The sequence below is a fragment of the Cyprinodon tularosa genome, unplaced genomic scaffold (genome assembly GCF_016077235.1).
Source record: "Cyprinodon tularosa strain WSP-4 unplaced genomic scaffold, ASM1607723v1 ctg209, whole genome shotgun sequence".
In the NCBI taxonomy this organism is placed as follows: domain Eukaryota; kingdom Metazoa; phylum Chordata; class Actinopteri; order Cyprinodontiformes; family Cyprinodontidae; genus Cyprinodon; species Cyprinodon tularosa.
The window spans coordinates 1,107,805-1,129,869 of record NW_024038774.1 but is presented as its reverse complement, the minus strand read 5'-3'; the positions used below and the strand labels follow the sequence as shown (position 1 = coordinate 1,129,869).

General features: G+C 39.5%; 1 protein-coding gene across 3 annotated transcripts in view; it reads left to right on the top strand.

The window, feature by feature from the left end:
- Positions 1 to 22,065, top strand: part of pdzrn3b (PDZ domain containing RING finger 3b) — a 133,718-nt gene that overhangs the window by 93,568 nt on the left and 18,085 nt on the right. Inside the window, exon 1 of one of the 3 annotated variants that reach the window (XM_038285215.1) lies at positions 13,596 to 13,841. The exons of the other annotated variants lie outside the window; for them this stretch is intronic. Coding sequence (XP_038141143.1) covers positions 13,773 to 13,841 — 69 coding nt within the window. The 5' untranslated portion in view covers positions 13,596 to 13,772. Of the gene's footprint in view, positions 1 to 13,595; positions 13,842 to 22,065 lie in introns of those variants that run through there. 3 annotated transcript variants of the gene reach the window in all.

Genomic DNA, 22,065 nt, shown 5'->3' with positions numbered 1-22,065 from the left:
CTGAAGTGTTTATATTATGCTTAACTGGTACAGAGGGACCAGAAGCGTGCAAAACAAATGTCCCCCTTACCATGTCAAGGCAAGACTGAAGCATACACATGCCAAATTCTTACCCTACTATCTGAAGGCTGCTGCTAAAATCAATACCAGTCAGATCAGGCAACATTTTTCAGGTCTTTTGTTTTATAATTTCAGCAGCCAATGCAAATTATAGCCTAATGTTTTTTTACTCTTCATGCTGTCATTTGATGGTTTATTGCATTCTTATGTACCCCCTTGGCTATTTTATCATACCATTAGTACCCCCTGGGTCAAACGTGTCGATTATTTTCAAAACATAGAAAGTACAACTGATTATAAAACCCAAAATATTTCTATAATTTCCAGAACCTGAACATTTAATGCTCAGACATTTAATTCTTGTCAATTGGAATAAAAAAATCATAAGTATGTTGCCTGGAAAGTGAATAAGTACAGTAACCCTTAGCGAACAAAACCCATCCCTATTTTATTGCATTTCTTTATCTTGGAAGTAAATAATTAAATGTTTCCATGTCCCCCCTAAAATGCATTGTCGGACCACAGTCTATTTGCTTTGAAGATTCTGTCCACAATACTTTAACTAGTCACAATAACATTCTGGCACTTTCTAGTGAAGCATCGGAGGGTTGATTCCTTGAATATTTTAGGTGTTAATGATGTGGCTTCAAGAAACACTTTTTCTGGGCAAATCAAATTTCTGCATTGATTAATCTGGGCTTTAAGAATAATTAGAAGGTAATCGTGGATCAGGATGCAACACTTCTCTCTTACTTCCCAGCTCTTGTTAGTTAAAAGTTTTACATTAGAATGCTATGTCTTGTTAATCTGGAAAACAATATCCTATTAAGAGTTATTCTTTAAGATAATTTCTAAATTCTTTCTATTTATGCAATTAGTTCATTGTGTTATATTAAGTAAGACAGCACAGACTTGACAAATATCATGGCGTAGACACACAATGTGAAGACAGAGGATGAAGGTTAAAAGCGTAACTGTTTCTGCTAGTCTTTGGGTTCATGAATGTGCTTTCTGTTTTCATTGCTATCTCTGATTACTTTTAATCCACAGTGTAAACTCATGCCTGTTACACCAACCAAGGCATCTGAGAGTTCAAAGATCAAACCACCCCCATCCTTGCTCCCTCCTGTAATCACCGTGTCCTCATTAAACTCCAACCTTTTCTCTCTTTATTGTTTGTTATAGCCTGCTTCTTCTTCCATCTTTGAGTCCATTTTTTGCTTCATTGAAGCTTCCTTTTTGTTAGTCTGCTGCTCTTTCATCTCCCGGTGTGTCCACTTGCACCTTTAGACTTCTGCTCACACACAGGGTGGTTTTGTCTCACTCCCAGTTAATGGACTGGCTCCTCTTTCTGGCACTCGCCTGTGGATGGAGCATTTGCAGGGTACTTTGCTGCAGATATAGCTGAAACAAGATGGAAATTACAAGCTTGGGTTCCTTAAAAGCATTCTTTTCTTCTCTTCAATTCAGAAAGGAAAAGAGTGTGAAAGCAGGTACCATGAGGCAGAATGTGTTTACTTTTTCTATTCTTTTTCTTCTTGTCACTCAACCACACTCTTTTTAAAGGGGTGTTTAGAGGGTAAAAGTGTTCATTAGTTATATTTGAGTAAATGATGTTCGGTGATTCAAAGAAAAACATGTGCTTGTTCGCCATTTTTCACTTTCCAATTTGACGTAAAATGAAGTGAGCACTCTAGAAAACTCAGAAAAAACATTTCTTCTAACCTTCACCATGTATCAAAAGCTGTGTTTTACTTTATCTTTCGCCGGGCTTGTAAGCACATCAGTAGAAAAGCAGCTTAAAGTGTCTTTTTTTAAGAGGACAATTTTAGCATGGTTTCGGGATAGTTTTTGAAAACAGAACTCCAACATATTTTCCCTGTTGTTCATTTTGCCTATTTTTTGCACCACTGTTTCCATGCTTTACAAAGCTTTGACGATTTTACCACATCAACACCCTAAATGTCTTCATTTGCTCGCCAATAACTGCTTTGCTCAAACACTTTAAGACATCTATTGACATATGCCACAAATCAGTTTTCCATTAAGCTGATGTCATTAGCATGTGCTTTGTTAAAAGCCTCACTGTTTAGGGGGAATCATTGGATAAGCGGTGGATAATGGGAGCATTGTGCACACATAGAATCCCTGATGGATGTTAATTGAATTAACTTCAGGCAAACCTGTTTTGTATTGTCATGAGCACACGTGTCATGGGATGCATTAGCAAGACATTCATAGAGCAAATGAAATTATCGCAGGCCACTGTTTAAAATTTACATAATCAGGGACAGTAAAACTCCCTCAATGTTAGCTGATCCTTATGAATGTACAGTTTTCAGTTGTTTACATCCTCAAACTTCAAAAACAGGCTAAAGAAGGGCATAAATATGAATCAGACAGGAAATGGCACATCGCTGTCTGATTCTATCGCCTGTAACTGCCACTGTGGTATAGTCAGCCCTGTAGAATCTGTTTCAACCACTGCCTTCAGAAATAACAATTAGTGTGTGAAGTCCTCTAATAAATAAACTCAGCATCTCTATGAACGCTTTAGACATTTGATGAATCCTGAAGACCAAAGAATATGGCACCCAGGTATGGGTGTTTAGATGTTTATTGCAGAGTTAGATTATGAAAGCATATTAAAGCTTTAAACATCTCACAGAGTCCACTGTTGAGTCCATCTAATTAAAATAAACCAAATATAGTGCCGATTGAAGCATGTTATTTGATAATTCACCCTACAAGTCTTGCTTTAATGAAAAAATGCAAAAACACAACCATTCTTGACTGAAAGCCTTTTTAGTCTTGTAGAAGCCTTGTCATTTGTGAAACACATCCCTTAGGTAAGTGGGGGATTCATAAGGCCATATAGTATTAAAAATGTACCATGTCTGTGATAAAAGTAATGTTCAAAGTAATGTTCACTTCCAGTGAACAAGGGACCAGAAACATTGAAGTTCTGCTCTCTATAATCCCAATGGTCACTCCTTATCCTCAAATAAGATTGCCTCAGTTATCCGAAGGGACATCCGTGTTAATGAATAAGTTCAATGTACAAGTGCCATTTCACACCTCTTAAAAGTTGTAGAAATTTTAGAGACAGCCCTTAAGCTAAGTGTTGTGTGAGGCTTTTGATAGTTAAATTTAGTTCAGTCTCTGTTTTTACCGTGGATGTATTCTGGTAAGAAAAAAATCAGAAATGTAATCAACACCAGTAGTTTTTCCTTAGGAAAGGTTAAACTTATTGCTAAAACTTTCTCATTTGCACAGATGTTTTTTTCAAGCGCATTTGACAAGACACCCATGGTTTAAGGTGATGTTAAGAATGTGTCATCTGGCGGTCAATGGAGCCTGACATCTCTGAAGAGAAATGGACATGTCCCTTTGAACCAGCTCAATGGTTCAGCGAAAAACAACAGTGATGCTGTGATTCAGTCGTCACTGCCCAGAAGCCCTTTGAGGTCACTGCCTCAGATGGACTAATGGGCCAGGGGTCACACAGTAAAGAGATTTACAGACTGCTCAAGACATCCAGTTAGCATTACTAGTAATTCCATCCAATTTCCTGTGGACAACTTAAGATGGAAATCTGTGTAAAACTCAACATTCCCCCCTCTGGGCCAATGGGCTCATTCGTCACAGTGGGCTTTAGGCCATCTCCTCAGCTGTCCATCAAGACATTTAGACATCTGAGTGATTTTAGCCAATATGTCTGTCACTACCTCTTAATTACCTCAGCTCTCTCTTGGGGGTTTTCATCTGGACTGGCATAGTATTTGTAATGGGATTAAATTGGAAATCACTGTTCAGACCCTTTTAGTCGAACGGGTTGACAAATACTGAAGGTGTTGGTTGGTTATTTATTGAAGCAAGTCGATTTCCCCATGACATGTTGGTACTGTTAAAAGGACATGCCATTGTCTCTCTTTCCTGTCATTTTATTAGAGCTCTTAAGATTGGAGTGTGGATTTAGGCTCTCTGCAAGCAGGGCATGAAAAAGTTTTAAAATGAATTAAGATATCAGGCTCTCTCTTACTTTTTAAAATAAATATATTTTGGCCTTTTAAGTCAATAACCACTTGACGAAAGGGACCACACCAACAAAATGTAAGTACTCACTCAGCAAACTTTTTACCAGTGTTTGGTTTTTGGAGCATATCACGTGAAGCTATACCAGACTCTGAAACTGAACAAATAAATGTTTCCTTCCCAGTTACAACTACCAGTCTCTATATGGTTTTTCTGGACCACTGGAGCAGTTTGCTTGTAGTGTGAATGTGTGTCTGAACCCAAAAACTGTAAGAATGTGGCCTTAGAGCAGGGGTGTCAAAGTGGTTCCAGAAAGAGCCGTGTGGCTGCAGGTTTTCTTTCCAAACTAGCAATAACACACCAGACTCCAGTCATCTCATCAAGTTATCATGTTCAGATTGGACTCACTTGATTAGAACACTGGAGTCTGGTGTGCTATTACTGGGCTGGAAAGAAAACCTGCAGCCACACGGCCCTTTCTGGAACCACTTTGACACCCGTGCCTTAGAGCAACACATTTGAATAAAAAAATAAGAAGTGCAAATCCAAATCCAATCCATTAGAAGCAATAGAAGCCCCATGAGGGCACTCTGTTCTTTGTCATTTTTTTATTGATCTCTTTCATCGCAATACTGGAGATATACTGCCACTGAAAGAATTGGTAAAAGTGCATGATGCTTAAGCCTGGTCAAAAAAATCTGTATAAGAAAACTGGCCAACTGAATGTGTGAACTCTTGCTAATCCCTGGACCGTTCAGTCTCTGTGAATGTGCCCATTGTCTTACTGTTTTGTTGCTCACAGGTTTGTACCGTAAATGCCGATCTGATTTTTTGCATCCAATTTCTGGTACTGGTTTTTATTCAGATTCTATAGCCAAAGAGAGACCTAGTTAATAGTGGTTCTATTTTTAGCCCCTTTGTGTGAGTGGTCAGTTATTACCATATGTATGAGAGACAGGTCTACGACATTCAAGCTAAAATAATTCGATGTAAGGTTTTAAATGACCTTTAACCTGGCTGGCACAGCTTCTTTATCAGACAGCACCCCTATCTTGGTCTTGACCGGTCAGAAACTTGTCTTTGTTTCAGCCCACAATGTCTAATTTTTCATACAGTATTCATTGCTCTTACATCCAGCTTATTTTGTTTTCCTCAATATAGAAGCAAAATTATGGGAAGGGAAGCGTTGTTGTCTGATAACTTGCCACTCATTGCATTTTGCAACACATCGACTGTTTTGGGGGGTTACGTTCAAGCAATCCTTATAAGGGTGTCTGTTTTAGTCTTGTTAAAGAGATGAAAGAAGAAGCCTAATGGATGATAAACCTGGCTATCCTCTGCCTGAGCCTCCATGTAATCAGGTGGTGATCCCTCCTTTGTTTCTCAATCCAGAGAAGTTTCACTCCATAAGCTTCCAGCTTTGCCCAGTCTACCGTATCAGCTTTTTGTCTGCCCAGTCTTTTCTGCTCTACACTCAGAGTGGCTGAACCATCTGAATTATTAATAAATAAATTATATATATTTCTATAGTATAAAAGTGTAATAGAGATGGTGTTAATGAGGCAAAGTTCTTTCATGAAATTAGTATAAAGAAGCAGTCAGCATAAGACCAAGACACTGTCAGAGCTAATCTGTCTTTAATTAAACCAATTTATCAGTTTACCAGTCAAGCCTATGTTGCTGTACCTTAGTATCCACACAGACCTGTTTAGATATCCAGAATAGTGTATTTTATACATTTGTATGAGTAAAGATCTGTTTTTAAATCTGGAAATCAATGTAGATCTAAGGAGGTGAAAATGAATTTATATAAGTTAATGTAAAACCATTTTAGTGTCCCCGAACAAAACAAATCCTGCCTTTTAACCTCAGAGTGTAAAAGGCAAGAAAGAGGGTTATACAGTCCCTCTTCCTTTTGGTGATATGTATCACAATATAAGTGTCTTATTAGAGTCTCATCTTTCTGAACCAATTATATTACTGAGATACTGATGGCATTATTAGTGCCTTGACTTTCCAATTAAACATTTTCACTGGCTTTCATTCCTCCAGGCTGCAGTCCCCATTGTCTTAGAGTCTGTCTTGCACAGTAAAGAGGAGTACAAAGCTGACAGCTGTCTGATAAATTATCCATAGCCAGTGTTTTTAGACGTGGCTCCACAGACACAGATTCCCATACCTCAGTGGTACAGTTGAGAAGGAACATGAGACTCATTAAACTCCACACATTTTATTTTCTACCTCCATCCCGCTTCCTCCACTGAGGTTTCTGTCTCTTGTCTCTTGCTTCTTCACACCTTTTTTCAACATCCCCTGTGTTAGCTCTCACTCCCTCTTGGCGTTAATGTTTGCTCATCTGGCATCTTCATTACTGTTGTGACAGTACAAATCCTTTCTCCTTCCATATAATCTGCTAAAGAGTGCTAAAGCAATGTCCACATTTCTGGAGTTCTTCAAATGCAACTTTTAAGAAGTGATTCAGTGGCAATATTTGGTAATACAATTGTCACTTTTAAATTAAAGAACCTACCAACTTCTGCTTTATTTTCACTGCAAAAATTTAGGAAGTTGATATTTCTTTAAATATGTGTATTTTCACTTGCTTTGAGTAAAGAAAACGATTTACCAATGGAATAAGATTAATTCCATTTAAAATAAAAAAAAAACAATTCCATTATCTTATTTTAAGGGCACAAATACTAATTCCATTGGCTGTTTTAAGTAACTTTTACTTATTTTCAGATGTTTTACAATGTTGTATCTTATGGTGCTTTCATGTGGTCTTGTGTTTATGATAAACACCAAAAGCCAACAGAAAATCGCACATGGACACCTTGTTTTGTTTGTAGCCTACACAGTGCTGTAATGTACACATTTAAAAAAAAAATCACAATTTGAACTTGGGTCATTTTGAAACGATTGATTTTATCAGATAGTCGCTCGCAGTTAGTCGATGCATTTTATGCATCCACTTCTTCCTCTAGCAGATGAACTGGGTCTGTCACTAAGTCTGTTGCTGTCTTGCTAAAGTAGCAGGTCGGGATAATTTTCGGATCCAACATGTTTTTGTTCTCTACCACGACAAAAGCACTTGAACACAAGGTGCTAGTAGTTTTCCACTTTACAAGTAGGAAAGATCTTCTTTACCTGAGTAGATGAATGCTGCATAAATCTCTATCAACACCTTAAGGTGCTTCCCAGGCTTTCCTGTCTTGCATTGAATGCGGGTGTATTATAATTAAAGAAAAGGAAAGTGAATGGATTTTGTTTTAAACCTTTTCATGAGTTATTTGATGTTCCTCTGTTTTTGTGTTCCCTCTCTGAATACTATGTATTTAGATCAAGAGTGTGGATTTTGGTGTTCAGCCGTACCATAGTGTGACAATTAATTTGTTCCTGACACTTCAGTATCTCAATGTTTTAATTTGTACCTCTCTTGTTTAAGGATAACTTGGGAATTAAGTTTGTGTGCTTAGTGCATAGTCAGATAATCATCTTCTTTGTCAATCAAAGTAAATCATGCTGCAGTTTTCTCTGTCAGCTACAAGACCCTATAGAGAAAAGCCTCTGCATAGCATAGCAATAGGTTGTTATCTTGTCTACAATATTTGAGTCACTCACCTCTATTCCGAAGTATATTTGTAATGTTTGATGTGTCTAAGACCAAAACATCTGTGTCTGCTTTGCTTAACTGGAGAACAATCTGTGTTAAATGTGGGGAAAGACAATGTCGATGCAGATCCTCTGAATCATTGTGTGTTTGCCAATAAATAAAAAAAGTATAAGCCCAGCATAGTACTTTATATTTCTTGTAATAAAGTTCACTTTCTATGGGTGTCCGTATAAAACTTTTTCATTTCCAATACAATACCAAATTGCAGTTTTGAGAATTGCCGATGCCCTTATTAACCCGGTATGATATTAACACAAATTTTACCCGCTTCTTTTATACTGTAGAAAGTTAGAAAAGGCGTGATCAGTAGTATTACTAAAATAGGGAACAAAGTCAACAACAAAAGGTATGAAACTGACCCATGTAAAAATAACCAATATGCTACAGAAACTTTTAACAGAAGCAGAACTTCTATCAGCTTGAAAATATCGGAAGTTCTAGTTGTCGGCTGATAAAATCTGATATTAGTTTTTTGGCTAATATCAGACTGATATCCGTTATTGATATCAGATCATGACATCCCTAACACTTTCTGATTAAATGCATATCCAATCAGGGGTTTCAGACAGAATTTCATTGTAATTTTGGCTCCAAGATATCAGAAAACTTTTACGTCAGTTTGAAAAGTCTAACTAGTGATGCAAAAACTAAAATGTCAGAAGTAGTACTTTGACTATCATGGGGTCTCTAAGCCACTGCAAGTTTAATGTCCAATGTGACTGTTTTTGTGTTTAGATAAGGGCAATAATAGCTACGCTAAAAGAGTTGGGGGGAGTCCAATGATATTCATGGATAGCCTATTGGATGTGCATAAGAAACTCCTTTTACGTTAAATGCAGTTTTCTTTGCCCTCTTTCAACCTAATGGCCAAATCCTTACTGCATCCCATGATTTTTTTGCATGTCTGACCTCTTCTATCTCCCAGCTCTCTCCATCATGCTGTCTACACTGAGCATTTGAGGCATGCCAGGGACCTAGACATCTCGTGTTCTTCTCAAGTTATATACATGGGCCACCGGTGTCCAGTTTCTTTGCATGTTGCCACGTCGTCACCTTCTGAAGACTTTACTTCCCCACCCTCTTAAAATCCCCCGTCTGCTCTGATGACCAAGAGATTGGAGGTTTTGTGTTTTGGCATATGGTGGGTTGAAACATAATGTTCAGATAACAAAGGTATAGGTGCATCTGTGGACAGGCCAACATATGGACCAATGTCAGTACGGGTCATGTGCATCATATGCATTACCTGAAAATGATCTGTTTTTGTAGATTAGTTGAACCTGTCTAGGGCTGTGCCAAAACAAATTTTACTAAGTAACACAAGATGGGGATTGTTAATTTGTGAATAATAAAGAAATTATAAACTTTTTATAACTGAAGGACATTAACTTAAACATTTGATGGTGACATTTTCCCCATTTCTAATAGCTTTTATGTTTGCTAATACTACGGTTTCAGGGTTAACATTACTAACTGAAAGAGTGGTCTGTCTTTTCATTTTTTTTAATTGAAAGAATTTCTATCTTGTTTAAAATTGTTCTAGCAGCTCTCAGACCACTTTAGATCTTATCTGCCCAATGGCAGATGGAGGTTGAGAGTTTAAAATAACTAAAAGCAACTTTCAGTAATTCATTTACCTTTAATTTTACCTCTGAAGCTCCTCATGTTTTCCTCTGTAAAGCATATGTTATTTCTAGTACCGCTTCACAAAGTACGTCAGCTACCTATCTTGTGTTTTTTTCCCCTCTTAAATATCCCAAGAACACAACATTAAAATATATCACGAAATCAGGGGATTTGAGCTGCAGAGCCCTCACTCAAATCCAGCTGACTGTTAATTGGTAACAGGCGTCATATTTATGGTAAAACTATGATATGCCAGTCTTAAAAATGTGATTTATTGCTATGCATTTTACAGTCTATTAAGATCACAACATCATTTTGTGTTCTAAACTTCCTACAAGATCAAGGCCTCACCCAGAATATAAGAGAATCATCTGATGTGTTAATACCGGTATGAGATTATCAAACCTCCATCATTTTGAGTCCCTTTGCATAGAAAAACCAGAAGATAATTATTAGCATGGGTTTCATTGTGGAGTTGGAGCTAAGAATTGTACCTGGGCAGCTACCACCAACTTCAGGCTTTAAAACAGGAAACCTGATCACTGTTTGACATTTTACTGTTTCCGAGGTAATGTTAGTGTAATACAGCAGCCCAGATGGATGGAAAGTGCTTTGCTAAAGCAGGTAAATCCAACAGGAAGGTTGTTTGCTTCAAGGATCACCATCTGATCCCTTTTATGGATCTGACAAAGGTCATAACTCATAGACGGCATAGAGCCCCACTTTGAAAGCACCATAATGATAACTGAATTAGATGAGTTAAACTTTGACTGTCTTTTACCTGAGTTGAAAAGAAATGTTCATTTTTATTAAGACAGTCTGCCTGACTGCAATCACTATGTCAGTCACAAAAATGTCTTTCATATCTGGGAAAAAAAGGCCATGAATTAAACCTAAAGCTCCAGCAGCAGCATGGACACACCACAAGCAGAAATTAACATTCATCTAATTTCCAATATCTGTGAAGGAACCTGCTGCCTCCGATTGAACAACTTCTCTGTGCTCCTAATTGTTCATTCATAGATGTTTGTTCCGCTACGGCTGCCGTAACCCTTCTGTGCAGTTGTTCATACTCAAGCACTGCCTTCGTCCTTACTTTATGAATGGGATAATCTTGGCGTGAACTAAAGATTAGCCCGGGAAGAGCACCGGCTTAAACTCTCCACTGATCCCAGCCCCGGGCATAACAGTGCAGCTAATGTGAGCGGAGAATTAGTTTCCACGCTACTCTGGATGAAAGTCGGAGCCTTTAGGAGCCAGACAAGCAAAGCCCACTGTAATAATGAGTAATTGTTGAGTTCACACAGGCACTTTCAGTGTTTGCCCGAGGCAGTTTTTCAGCCTCCATCACTTTTTCTGCGATGGGGATCTTATTTTCCAAGATCTCTCCTGGCAGAGCTTCCATTATTATCTACAGTTGTAGTTGTGGGAACAAATCGATGAGGATTTATTTGAAGACTGACATGGTGATTAAGTTGAAAAAGGGAAATCTCACCAACCCCAAATCTTTTACAAGTGTTACACATTCAAAATGGGGAGAAAAAGCTGTAGAACATTAAATTCTACTGGGGAGTTTTAGTGTAATGTGATCTTTTGCATTTGTGTTAAAAACATTGGATTCTCCTTCACACATGGCTTGTTTCGCGGCTGCCTGTGGAAAACTTTTAGAGCTAGATATGGATCAGGAGACACATCTGGCAGGAGGAAATATCACTATCAACAGCTTTTAGGGCTTCTCCAATCCCCACCTCCTGTTGTGAAATTGATCCAGGTATGTGGCTTAGCACCCAGGACTGAACTGAACCAATCCATTGTGTCACATTTAAGAAGTGGGATCAGTCTGTGACTAGATGTGGGTCTTATAATCACTCCTACCTGCAAAGTTGAATAGGTTTCTCTCTGTAAACCATGCATCTGCTCAGATGTGTTCTTTTCCTATTAATGACATTCACAGAGCAGAGAACACTGGAACTTCTCCAAAGGTTTGTCATGGGACAATCACAGACTTCAGTTCATTTTCATTCTCCATGTGTTAGACCAAAGCAGTGCATCAGTGTGACATGAAAGAAAAACATTTGTGAGGTGTGCAGCTTTGCACATGTACAGACTGGCATTTCTGCCTATTTTGTACCAAAATAACTCAAGCAATAAAATGGGATGAAAAAAAATAATCTAGAAAAGCTCTCTGAGATGCAGATCTCTGCCAATTGGTTAATTCCCTCCAACATTGTGTTTTCCACCCTAACCTGTATTTACAAAAAAAAATGTCTGGATCCAGATGGGGATCTGGATCATCACCAAATTTTATGGACTGCTTCTCGGACTGAGGTGCACCTTTGGTAAAAATGCAATTTCTATCAGTTTATAACTTTTCAAGTTATCCTGTACACAGACAGACAGAAACAAAAACTTATCTAAAAAGTCTTGCCTTAGATCAAATAGGAATAGATTTTGACTGGATCACTCTTCGTTTCTTAGGTATACGTATTCAAGCTCCTGGTCCACCCCAGAGATTGGTAAAAGGGAGAAAACTAACACTTAATTGTGCAAGATTTATTTATTTTGTTGCTCCTGTGTTCAATGGCAGAAAGTTAACATACTGTATTTGCTGTTATAAGTGGGTAAAAAGTAGTTTAAATATGTTTTTAGGTGAGAAAGTCCACCTGAAAACGCCACCTGTGCATCGTTGTTCAGGATTACGATCCGGCCTTCAAATATTATTTCGCTGTTGGAGCCCCATAGACCCCAGTACAGCGGCAGTGCTCTGTCCCTGGAAATCCCATTCAACAGAAGCCTCTGGCCAGTTCGCCTCTTTTCAGTTTTCCACTACTGTTCGCGGCAGCTGGAAGGTGTTTTCACATGTAATCCAAACTGCAGACACAAGAATAATATAATCAAACATTTTTTGCCAGGAGGTTTCGACATTTTAAGTTAATTTAAGCGTTAGTAAACCGTTTCAGAGACGTGATCATAGCAATCTGCATCAGCAGCGCTGTGTCTGTCTCCCTGCCAGCTCCCAGATCAGCTTCTCTGATTGGTTGATGTGGCGTGTCGAGCAACAAAAGTAAATTTTGCTCCTGCTGCTCAAAATGCGCTGCAGGACCTTTTGCACTTGATGTGCTTCAACCATTGACTTTGCATCTAAACTAGCCACTTCTGCTGCCTCTAGCACGTGCGGTCTGAATGTAGCATTATACAGCAGCCATGCACGCTCCAGGTAAATCCCCCCAGGATCAGGGATGTGTTCACACTGGCATGATCCGCTCCAGAGTTCTGACTCCTGCACAGTGAAAGCATTCCAAATGTTGGGTATAGAAACATGTTTTTATTTCTTCCAGTTTATCACTATAAAAATAAATCCCAGTAAAATAACTGGTGATAGATAGGTGATAAATGTGACAAAATGTATAAAAGCTTAGGGGATATTAGCACTTGTAAAATGTGGTGGAAATCTGGCTGGAGTTGGAGTAAACAGCAGGACAGAAACCAGATCAGGCCTATGGGGCTGTAGCTTTGTTTGCAGCCTGGGCAGCGGGCACCAGGGAGGACCTAGAGAACTGTACGTCGCTTTATTTTAAAGGGTCCTGCTGGGTAAACTGTGCCTGGCCACGCAGGAGAGGGTCCAGCACAAATATTTATCTGCTTTATTTGTTCCTACTGGCTTTAGCGCCGAGAGTAAAATACATGGGGGGCTTTGTGTCTCTTTGTTGGATTAGCATACCAGAGGTCACCAAGTGCTAATTTAACTGGGATGTTGAAAGGCAATGCTTTTATAAAGCTGCCGAGCTTTAGATGTCCCATCATGAGAATGTAGTCCTTTATCTGCTGTCAAAGAGGGTGGGGGGCTTTTTTGATTTTCAAGTCTGCTGTAGACTTCAAGGGTCTACAGCAGACAAAGCATCCAGAGGGCCTCGGAAGAAACATATATTTGCCTTGTCATGAAATAAAAAGCCTTTCTATTAGGTTGTTTTCTCACATTGGATCTAATGGCTCTTGCTTATTAAGACTACTTCTATCTTTTTTTGGCAAAGCCCATTCACGAGCTAGCTCCCTCACATCTTCTGTGAATTCTCAATGAGCAGCTGCTTAATAAACATGAAGGGGTGTGCATTGAAGAGATCTAGCCTCGGAGAGCTCAACAGTGGGCTGGAGAATGACAGAGAAGGAGGGAGGAAGGTGGGAGGGCAGCGTGTGAGCAGAGCACAGAGATACAGCCACAAGCTGGGAGGGGGGTCGGTCTTGTCAGCCGAAGTCGTCTTGCAGCTGTGGAGGAACGACAGCTCGGACAGAAAGAGTCGGCTCAGGGAGGGGACACTAGATATCAGCTCCTGCCTCTGTGGCTGCAGGGGAGAGCCTGGATGCTGTGATCCTCTCCAACATGGGATGCAGCCTCTGTACGCTGAGGAAGCCTGAGGAACAATACAAACTGCTCTATGAAGTCTGCCAGGTACTGTGACCATGTGTCTTCCAACTTCTAGAGGAGTTTTCAGGTGATTCTTTTCAGCATATTCTGTAGTACTGTAGTGCTGTGGCCCTTAGCCATTTTCAGCCCTGACTTCTCCTTGTCTCTTGGGTCAGTAGCTGAGTGGGTGAAGAGAGTAGAGCTGTTGCCAGCTCGAGACCTCGCGGCTTAAAAGGTCTGAACTCTGGCCGTGGGGTCAGTGAGAGGTGGCGTGCTGTGCTTTTAAAGGAGGTGAGGGGGGCAGTGATGAAGAGGTGACAGCTCCCTCAATGTGACTGCTGGTGTGTGCCGATCGCAGCCCACCTCCTCATTGTCGGCTGAATGCTGACTTGCACTTCTCCTTGCCGTAACCCCCGCTTGACTTTTACCAAAGTTTATATTTAACACTTGAGTGCTTGTTTTGCACATTCTCTTTGCAGAAAGAAAACAGAGCAGGCATGTAACAGATGCATCATTAACATGCAGCAGAGTTTTCTCACACCAGAGCCCAAAGCTGGATTTAACATTCTCTTTTTCCCATTCCTCAGTGGCTTTAATGCAGTGGCTGAACACAACCCTGATTATTAGATGGAACATTGGACTGGTTTCACTGAATATTTCAGGTTTATTTCAATTCAAAAATACGTTATCAATAACTAAGGGAAACTAAATGAACAAGTAGATTTATTATATAGAAAATTTGCAAACTAGTAGCCATTCTTTTAATAAGAAAAATCAGTTTGAAGTTTTTAATTTGCAATTATTTATATATTCCTTCTGCTAAAAAAAATGGCCAGTTTATTAAAGTTTTATAAAAATACTTCACACAAGGTTTATAGCTATGCAGTTATTTTTTTTCACAAAATAAGAGTTTCCCCTTTTGTGTACCGCTCTAGTTTTAAATTTGACTCCAAGTGGCGCTATTATCTAAAGTGCTTTGAAATGGCTTGCAGCTAACAATTCTTACTTTTTTGTTTTAACAAGTAGAGTTAGGGTCAATACATCTTAAATTTTTAAAGAAAATCTGTTCAGTGTCTAATTAAACTCATGTTTGGTTAAATTATTTCAGACTTTGAGTTTATGTGGCTTTAGCAGCAATCTTGAGCCATGAACTATCTTTAGCAGCTAAAATGTAACTGTACTAAAGATCACAAATGCTAGTTGTAGTATTCTTATAGTGCATTAAATTATTTGTATCTTGTCCTTCCCCAGGTCAGTGTTTCTGTTATGTAACAAGGAACCAAAATGCTTTTCAACAGATAGATTGAGTCTTCCTCTGTAGAGCAATCTGTAGTAGTCTGCTCTGTTAACAACTAAACAACTGCTGTACGTTGTTTTTACTTTAAAATAAGAATCAAATAGACATACTGTGTTTTGCATCATTAGAGTAACTGAATAGTATTAAATAGACAGACTTATTTTTTAAAAGTGTAGTGGAGGATTATCGCACATTTTTTAAAAGATCCGCCCTCTCCACTTTGAAAAAAATGCACATGCACAACCCTGTACTCGCTTCTGAGGGGGAACGCCTATTAAACGCATACGAGAGCATGCATGAGTCCATTTCTCCTCGTGCACGCTCTGTTTAGAAGTTGCTGTTCTCATAGCTCATACAAGCTTACTGTGTCCGAACGTCCGCCCTAACCCCTAAATCCCTCAATCACTATATAGAGCTGAGACTATATGGTGGACTTTATAGCGAACTAAGTTGACTGACTGTTCGGACAGATGATCAATACGTTTTGCTTCCCGTTAGTCACATAACTCCTCCTCCACTGCAGGGTGCCTGCGCTATCTTTATTAGTCGCCGCCGTCAGGGTAGCGACAGTCTATGGTGACAGTGGCCGCTGTGACAGCAAATAATGCTCTGAGAACAAAGCTCTCAGCGCAAAGCATCCTGGGATATATCTGTATCCTCTGAGACCTTTCTTTTCTTTGCATACACTTCGTAGATACTTTTTCTCTTATGACCCTTGGCCATTTTCAGAGAACTGCGGTGAGAAAGGTGAGCGCCTGAAAGTGCGCATGCACAGAGAAAGATAGCTACCTGGGGACGAGCACGTTGGACGGCCTTACGTAAACACATCGCCAATATGATTGACACTTTTAATAATAAATATTATGCAGTTTCAATTTTGTGTGATATCATGGCTCATCAAACACCATAACCAAAATATTTCAGTTTGGAACTTAAAAGAAATTACATAGTTTGATAAATCATTATTGTTGATAACTATGATACAAGTTTATTCATTGAAAGTGGATTCAACTGCCACTCTCCTGCAAAGAGTTAGTCTCTGTTAGGGGCCCTCTCTTCTCCCTTACTGTGAAACTCAGCATAATAAAGCCAGCAGTCACAGTGTCTGGATGTACTGTCAACCTGTCAGGGTGTACTCAGCCTCTCGTCCAATTAGAGGAGGTGAATGACATAGGCATCTGCACTTTGTATATGAATAAACAAATATAGTCTATGTATGTATCTCATAAGGAGCATCAATTTAGTATCATTTTATCCATGCAGTGAAAGGCTGCTTTTGTTTTTTGCTGAGACATGGCTGGTAATGGGTCTTTGGTCTAAAACCATGCTTCTTAATATCCAGTTTTATTATGTTTGTGATCAGCAGAACTGGATCTGATAATAAAGGCAGTAGCTGGATCCGGTGCTCACATATAAAAGTTAAACTCAAGGAGAAGAGTTTGAGAATTACTTTTTAAAATTGTCACAATTTTAGTCGTCAATTGTGCACAGATTTTTTTCATAAATTTAAAATAATGGCAGCCATAACTACCACAGCCGCCTTACACTCTTAGCTTGTCTAATTATTATGTCTGTCCTGCTAGCCTCTGGATCCATAGGCTTTAAATATTTCTAGAGTAGGTTAATGATGGCCAGGTTCAGTCACACTTTGCTTGTTTTATTTTGTCTCTAAAGCCAACAAGAAAACTCTCATAATGGAGCTCTCATAGTAGCACATACTATAGAACAAGGACGGATTTAGTGTTTAGATGCAGTTGAGGTGTTCTGTTGGCACATTTCCACATGCATTTTCATGTTTCTTAAGCCACGTGTAAATAAATGCATAAAATGATTGCTCATGTTTAATACATATGAGCAATCAAACTTTGTCCAACCAAATGCATTATGACATCTAGGGCTCTGATCCAGTGGGCTCTGGTCCAATGAACTTTCATGTGGCCAATGCTGTCTCAGAAAATCTCCCAAACACAGAGTACTCCTCCTTGTTGGGTCATCTCTCCCTGATCTGTCTATGATTTCAGTAATATCCCCTCTGATCTGTTTTCTGATTCATCAACTTTCCATACCAAATCCACCTATTTTTGTGTGTCTTTAAAGTCCAATCTTAAACTCCATTTTTTGTTAGAGAAGCACAGAAGTGTCTGATGGTGGTTTCATACATAAACCATTTGGTTAAATTATTATGCGAGGCATCTTTCTCTTCTATTTTGTATGTGGATCTTCAAAGGAGGCAGTAATAAGTTAAAGGTGTGTAAGTTAATCTCTTGATTTGCTGTTCTTGGAAGTGGGAAATTCTGGGAAGTTCTCTGTTCTCTTACTTACTGTTAGTACAGACAGATCATATAGATCAGAGAGCCTGGCAAAGCACCCACTCTGCTCTGCTCCTCTCATCATCTCTGTAGGGGTCTAATAATCCATGAACACTTAAAATTTTCTCCAGTTCATTTCGGCTGCGCTCATGCTCCTAAGATGCATGAAAAATATAGTTCTACTTGGTTGAATAAAAGTGAAACTGATGGTGGTCAGAAGGCCTGGTGATGCCAGTGTACGGCAGCCTCGCTTCTGTCAGTGAGCCCCAGGGCAGGTGTGGCTACCATGTAGTTTGCCACCATCAGTGTGTGAGTGTGTGTGTGAATGACTGAATGTAGTGTAAAATGATTTGATCAAGTCTTCTGACTTGGAAAAAGCGCTATAACATGGTGTAGCATGCATTATATTCAACAATGGAGAAATTAACTCTGCATTTAAACTATCCCCTTTTGGGGAGCAGTGGGCTGCCACTGTGCAGATCCTGGGGAGCAGTTACCCCTTTATAAGGCAAGTTACCGTTTTTGATCACTTGCATACCCCTTACAAATGCGTAGTGTATACAAAATGACAAAATAAATCTGTCTAAGGCCCCGTCCACACGAAGTCAAACCCTGGCCTAAACGCACAAATTTTTCACCAAACCAGCCTCTCATCCATATGAAGCCGGCGTTTCGGGGGTCTGTAAACGATCTTTTTTTTATTAAGCCTTCAGAGTGGGAAGATTTTGAAACGCCGTTTTCGCGTTTCCATCTTTAAGCTCTAACCGCATTTTTTTTCTTACACGCATGCGTCATAGCGTCGCCTCGTAACACACATGCGCGACACAGTATCACAACAACAATGGCGCCATACTGTGTTGAATGGTTGCTGCTAATGCTACTCACCCTGCTGTCGGGCTTACAACAGAATCTTCTTCTTCTGGAATATCTCCAGGAAGAACAGAGCAATATCGACGACATAGTTCAGCACCTGAATTTGACTGAACCACGAAAATGGACCTGCAGTGGTTTTCTGGTTTGGTTGTTGTATAAATATTACTGCGCATGCCCAACATTTCGTTGCCTGTTTTCGCCTATTTTTGCTTGGCACCACAGCCCCACTTACAGGCCTGACATACATTTTGCAGCATTTTCATGCCTTCGTGTGGTCGATCACATTTATTTTACGTCTCCGTCTTTACGACAAACGTTCTGGAAAATATTAGCGTTTCGTGTTCGTTTTGACTTCGTGTGGACGGGGCCTAAGTCTATGTGATATATGTTACCTCCAGGAACATGGTCTTTTTATGGTAAATGTATACATTTTGTTTAATTTAAAAAAAATAAAATGTTAAGCACTAAAATAGAATATAACATTTGTCAAAACAGTCGAACATTTGAATGCAAAGTAAGGTACTGGCATAGTCATTTATAAAGTCTAATTACATAACTAGGCCAATTTAAAGTTCAATGTCTACTCCTACTACTCCTTTCTGTAGTTGTGTATACTCTGTTGGGCTAGCCCATGAAATGTCCATAAAAATTAAAAAAGCTTTTAGCCATAATATGATAAAATATGAGAAACTTTAAGTTGTACCGATAGTCTACCACATTTATTTCTGGAAAGGATATGTTTTATTTTGTTTGTTGTTTATTTCTGATTGTAAATGAAGCCATGTTTGAGATCTGAGATGTTAAAGGTTGTTTATAGGCAGTGGATTCTATGGATGTAGATAAACACCTTCCACTCTTATTCTAATCTTTAAAGGCTTGTGCGGCAGTCTTCTGTTTTTACACTTGACCTGTTTGACAGCCGTGGGTCTTACTTAAAAGCTAAAGGTAAGCACCATGTGGAGAAGTGAGCTCACTTTCTTTTGTCTGGTAGTGTAGAGCAGAAGGCTTGAAAACTCTATTTGACAGTCATAGGTCAGTTAATCTGTCCAGAAGCACTGTGTAATGGCTGTGGCGCCTCACTGCAGGTCTTCCAAGACTCAGCGCTTAATTAGTGCCTGAGCCAAGCTGCCAGTTCAGTCTGTGATCCATGCCGGACTGGTCCAGGCTGCTGTGTTTGGTAAATCCTTTGCTTCTTTTTTTTTTCTGGTATCTAGTTTGTTTTCTGATCTTTGCAGATAAATAGGTTTAGGCCAGAAAAGCAGACCAATGGGTTTAAAAATGAGCCTGCTGGAACATTTCCTCTAGGAAGCTGCCTAATTAGTCACAATTTTTGATTGAAGTCTGAAGAAAATATGTGACACTTGGTGCAAGGAGCCAAGTTGTCACAGAGCCGGACAGTCTCATTATGGCATCCTCTGGAGCAGACTGACTGATAAAAAAAATGAAAAGATTTATGAAAAGACCGTCCTTCATCCACTCCCTCCCACTGTCGGCCATCATTAAAGCCAGATCCAAAATACAAGGGCGGGAGGGCCCACAATGCGGCAGCTTGGCCATCTTGACCCTGGGTCCAGTAATGAGGTATGACACTGACTACCTAAGGATAGGATGGGAGCAGCAGCGCCGAGTGCAACCACTTGACACTGGGTTTTTAATAACCATTAAGTTTAGCCCTGGTGAGCCATCCCATCTGGTAAACCCTGGAGCAGGTGGCTGTCATGAAGGACTCGGAGGAGGTCGCAGCGTTTTTCTAAATTAAATGACAGTTATCAGAGGGAGAGATGGCCAAACCAACATCCCTACAAGAAGAGGTTTAAACAAGCAGGAATGATCTGAACACAAACTCTGTATGATATTTGGTTTCACAGTTGTCCATATTAGTGATGTGGTCTTCAAAGTTAAAGTAAACTTACTTCCAAGCACCCATCCATCTTCATGATGTTAGTTCTTAGCTAAAGCTGCATAAGCTTGATACATCTAAGTATAAAAAAAATTATAATGTTCTAGCATGATTTTGTGTCACCATAATATCTGACCCTTCTGATGGATGTGTTTGTTTGTTCATGTTGTATTGCCCAGCTCTAGGTACACCGATTACAAGTACGTTAGACCAATACTACTTTTGCATTGGATGAAGATAATGGTATCAAAGCAATAAAGTCAGCCTTACCTGCAGCCGCCTTTGTCTGCTTAGATTTCAGAGAATATCATTAAAGCTATTTATTAGGTGTATTCGCATCAGCTTTTTCTAATGCACATTTTGAAATGTCGCATCAAAAAATAAACAAAATAAGAATAAACTCCCAAAAATTTGCAAAAGCTTTTACGCTCGCTTAAGGTGGTTTTTGGGTTTTGCAAATAAGGGTTGACACTCAAAACGGGAGATTGAATCACTTTTATTATAATCAGCTGATGTAGCAAACCTTTACTCACATGGCTGATCTTCCCCCTATTATCTGTGGTCAGTGGTAGATTGCAGCCTCTTCTTCCTGTTTACTACAGCCATGCGTTTGACATAATATGGACGACAACGTAGGATGCATTTCCTCTGTTCAAACTTTAAAAAATTTTCTTAAAATTCAAATTTCAGTTGAATGGAAAAACGGCTATTACAGCGAAGTACTTTGTATTGGTACTTATTGTCTGTGTGATAACTATTGAAAAATCAGCACATTCTAATACCTGTGTTGCAAAGCACAAAGCTTTGTAATTAGAAAAAATACTTTGATGTGGCCTTTAGTTGTGCTTTAGTTTCTTACGGATTTCAGCAAAACATCCGAATTGAGCATCAAGACTTGTGGCCGTAGGCTTACACAAACAGACTTGGCCTTAGTATAGAGCTTGGTGTGGTGCTGGCCTTCCCAGGGTTTGTTTATTGTGTGGCACTGTGTCTGGAGAAAGGGACGCCCAGGGCAGCAGTGTCAGTGAACAGCGCTAATGAAACATGACACAACCCTGGGTTTCAGTCCTGTTGCAGATATTAGCCTTTCTGTTTGCCCCCCACCCCAACCCGCAATTTGCTCCGTGTCAGCCTTTGGTGCCAAAAGACCAAGAGTGATGCTCACTGCTGAATGCTCTTTGATTCTTCAGGCTTTGTGAGCAGATAGTGTCAAAAGTAATTTTTGTGTCAAACTATAATCATGACAAGATAATCAAGTGTTTTTATCTGAAGTCTTTCTGTTGCCAAAGAGTCTGGCAATAAAGTCGGGTTAAGCTCTCAGAGAGACACACTTTATACCCTCATCTGTGTTCATCAAATTCACAGGGAAGCAACAGAAAGCATACTGGGAGGAATTTGGGTTGTTAATTGACCATCTGTGGATAATACAACATCCCATACTTAAATCTGATTAGGTGAAAGAAAACAAGGCTGTTTCTCTGAGCCTCCATAGAGTTTTTAGCTGTTTGTTCTATAATCCTCGGTAAGCTTGAGCGCTGCTGTAAATAAAGACTGCTGTGTTTTCCAGCATCACACTGTGGAGGGTCTTTTTTTTCTGTTCACTTTCATGAACAATATGTTGGGATTTTTCCTTTTTGTTTGTTTTTTCATCGGGAAATCCTGAGATGATTCCTGAATGTTTTTTTCTAGATGAATTAAAAGTTAAAGTAAGGGGGATCAACACTTCTTTGCAGCTGGAATGGCCTACATTTAGACCCCCCCCCTCAAAAGTGTTCATGATCTCTACCATGTTAGCCTTACTCTGTTCTGAAAAAAAATGTTTCTGTATTTTTTCTTAAAGGCGTATTCGACCTGAAAGAGGAGCAGTGTGCCCTTGCTCTTTTAAACGCT